The 2,303-nt window shown below is 46.7% G+C and overlaps 1 protein-coding gene across 1 annotated transcript in view; it reads right to left on the bottom strand.

Annotated features, from left to right (window-relative positions):
* Positions 1-2,303, bottom strand: part of clip3 (CAP-GLY domain containing linker protein 3) — a gene marked incomplete in the record, with an annotated part of 16,871 nt that overhangs the window by 6,663 nt on the left and 7,905 nt on the right. Inside the window, 2 exon segments of the mRNA XM_037677743.1 lie at positions 630-769; positions 1,206-1,586. Coding sequence (XP_037533671.1) covers positions 630-769; positions 1,206-1,563 — 498 coding nt within the window.

Genomic DNA, 2,303 nt, shown 5'->3' with positions numbered 1-2,303 from the left:
GTCACTGAGGTCCTGTAGGTCAGCAAGGTCCTGTAGGTCAGTGAGGTTCTGTAGGTCAGTGAGGTTTTGTAGGTCACTGAGGTCCTGTAGGTCACTGAGGTCCTGTAGGTCAGCGAGGTCCTGTAGGTCAGCGAGGTCCTGTAGGTCAGTGAGGTCCTGTAGGTCAGCGAGGTTCTGTAGGTCAGTGAGGTCCTGTAGGTCAGTGAGGTCCTGTAGGTCAGTGAAGTTCTGTAGGCCAGTGAGGTTCTGTAGAACTTTGCCAGTAGTTTTACTGCACCTCCTGACAGTCCCTGAGAGTTTGTTCCTGTTCTTTCATGTCAGAAGTTCAAACCAACAGATGAAGTTGGACGTTAAAGAGACTCAATCAAACATTTTCATATTTCCATATATGGAAGTGAAGGGACTGTTTCCAAAGCTGTGACTGAACAGCTCGAAATCATCAGAAATTTTTTTAGAACCTGTTTGAATTTCTTCGTCTGCCACAGAGCACAGGTATTTGTTTTGTTGTCTCTCTCGTGTTCTGCTGGAGAAGAAATATGAAGAACGGGTGGGTGTAGGACTTTAAGAACTTCAAAAAACTGAAAAGCTGATAAGAAACAAAGACGTGGGGTTTATGTGTGTGTCCTCACCTCGTTCCCAATGACGTCAATCTTGTGCTGCACCTGAGGAACCCACTGACGGACAATGGCGAAGAGCTCAGGGACAGTGGTCCGCGGGTCCATGAGGATCTCCTGACAGGCCGGGTCATTTGGGTCAAAGAAGGTGAACCCTGGAGACAGAAGCATCCAGAACGAGTTAACAACCGGAGACACAAACAGGAAGGAGGGAAAACGATCAGTGTGGATGGTGATGTCCTGAAGTCTCTGTCACCGTCATCAAATCAGAACCAACCTGAGCTCTGCAGGTTCTGCAGGTTCTGTTTCTGCAGGTCAGCAGCTCTGGAGCAGATTTTCTGTCACTGACAAAAAACTTTGACATCAATCACCTCAGGAGGCCGTCGGTCAACAGGAAACTCAAAGGTTTACGCTTCAATTTAAGGTGGTCTGACTGTAGATTACAGTTCTGGACAGAGGCCCGGTTCAGACCTGTCACTGAACCCTGTCACGTTAAACAGCTGAGCAGAGTTGGTCCAACAGCCTCATGATGAAGTCAGGAGTTTGAGACTGAGATGGGATTTAAGGTGGATTTAAGGTGGTCTGACGTACCGTAGTCTTTGGGCAGCGGCGCCTGGGCTGAGGGGTGCACCATGGCCCGGCGGGGCGGCTCATCAACTGGACTCTGGAACTCGGACACGGGGGTCGGCTCCTGCACTGGTTCAGCCGGCGGATCCTGCTCCTCCTCAACCTCCTGATCCTCCCGCTCCTCTTCCTGCTCAGCCTCTTCCTCATCCTCCACCTCCGCCCTCTCCTCCTCTAACTCATATTCCTCCTCTTCTTCCTCCTCGTCCTCCTCGTCCTCTTCAGTCTGCGCCTCCTCCTCGTCTCTCTGAACCCGGCCCTCCTCCTGCTCCTCTTGGTTGTGTCTCTCCTTCTCCTGCTCCTGCAGATTCTCCTCTTTAGTCATGATGAAGGAGGCTGCAGGTGGGCCTGTCAGAGGAGGTGGAACAATCAGCCGTTAGCACAAATATATATTTATTGATCCTTAATTCACATCTATGAAGCTGATTCAAACTTTAAATACATTTTATGGATTAATGTTTTTCAAATTAAAAAACAGTTAAAAAAAAAAAGACACATTTAGTGACAATTTACGAACTCAGAGTAACAGAAAAGAAGCTGTTTCTGTAATTAATCTGAGGTTGATCGCTCCGTAAACAAACCTGGATTCTGTCAGTAAAATATCACTTTCAGGTAAATAAACTTTCAGTTTCCTCATTTAAATAAGCAAAGATCAAGAAAAAAATCATTGTTTAACCCAACAAGGTTCAGTCAGGTCATCTGGACGGCTTCTTTTGTTGTTGTGGAGACGTTTCATCCTTCATCCAGAGGACTTCATCAGTCCGAGGAGCCACAACAAACTCAGTCTCACAAGCAGCACACACACATAGAGGACCAACCAATTTGATGGTGACAAGATGGTTTCTGGGGCCCGCCCTCTCCCCCGTAAACTCCTGTGAGGCAGCCATAGCGAAAGTGGTTCAAAACATCAAAGTTCATGCTCAATAATCCAGGTAGAATATCCAACAAAGTCATTTAAATCGACTCTGTTGGATTAAGTCGTTTAAATTGTCATTTAACCCTTTTAAGACCTGAGAAATAGACACGTCAAGTCAAATTTATTTATAAAACTAAAATCTGAGCATC

Source organism: Nematolebias whitei, chromosome 6 (assembly GCF_014905685.2).
Source record: "Nematolebias whitei isolate Nwh7 chromosome 6, NemWhi1, whole genome shotgun sequence".
NCBI lineage: Eukaryota > Metazoa > Chordata > Actinopteri > Cyprinodontiformes > Rivulidae > Nematolebias > Nematolebias whitei.
Note: the sequence above shows the minus strand (reverse complement) of the source record. Positions and strands in the feature narration are given on the sequence as shown.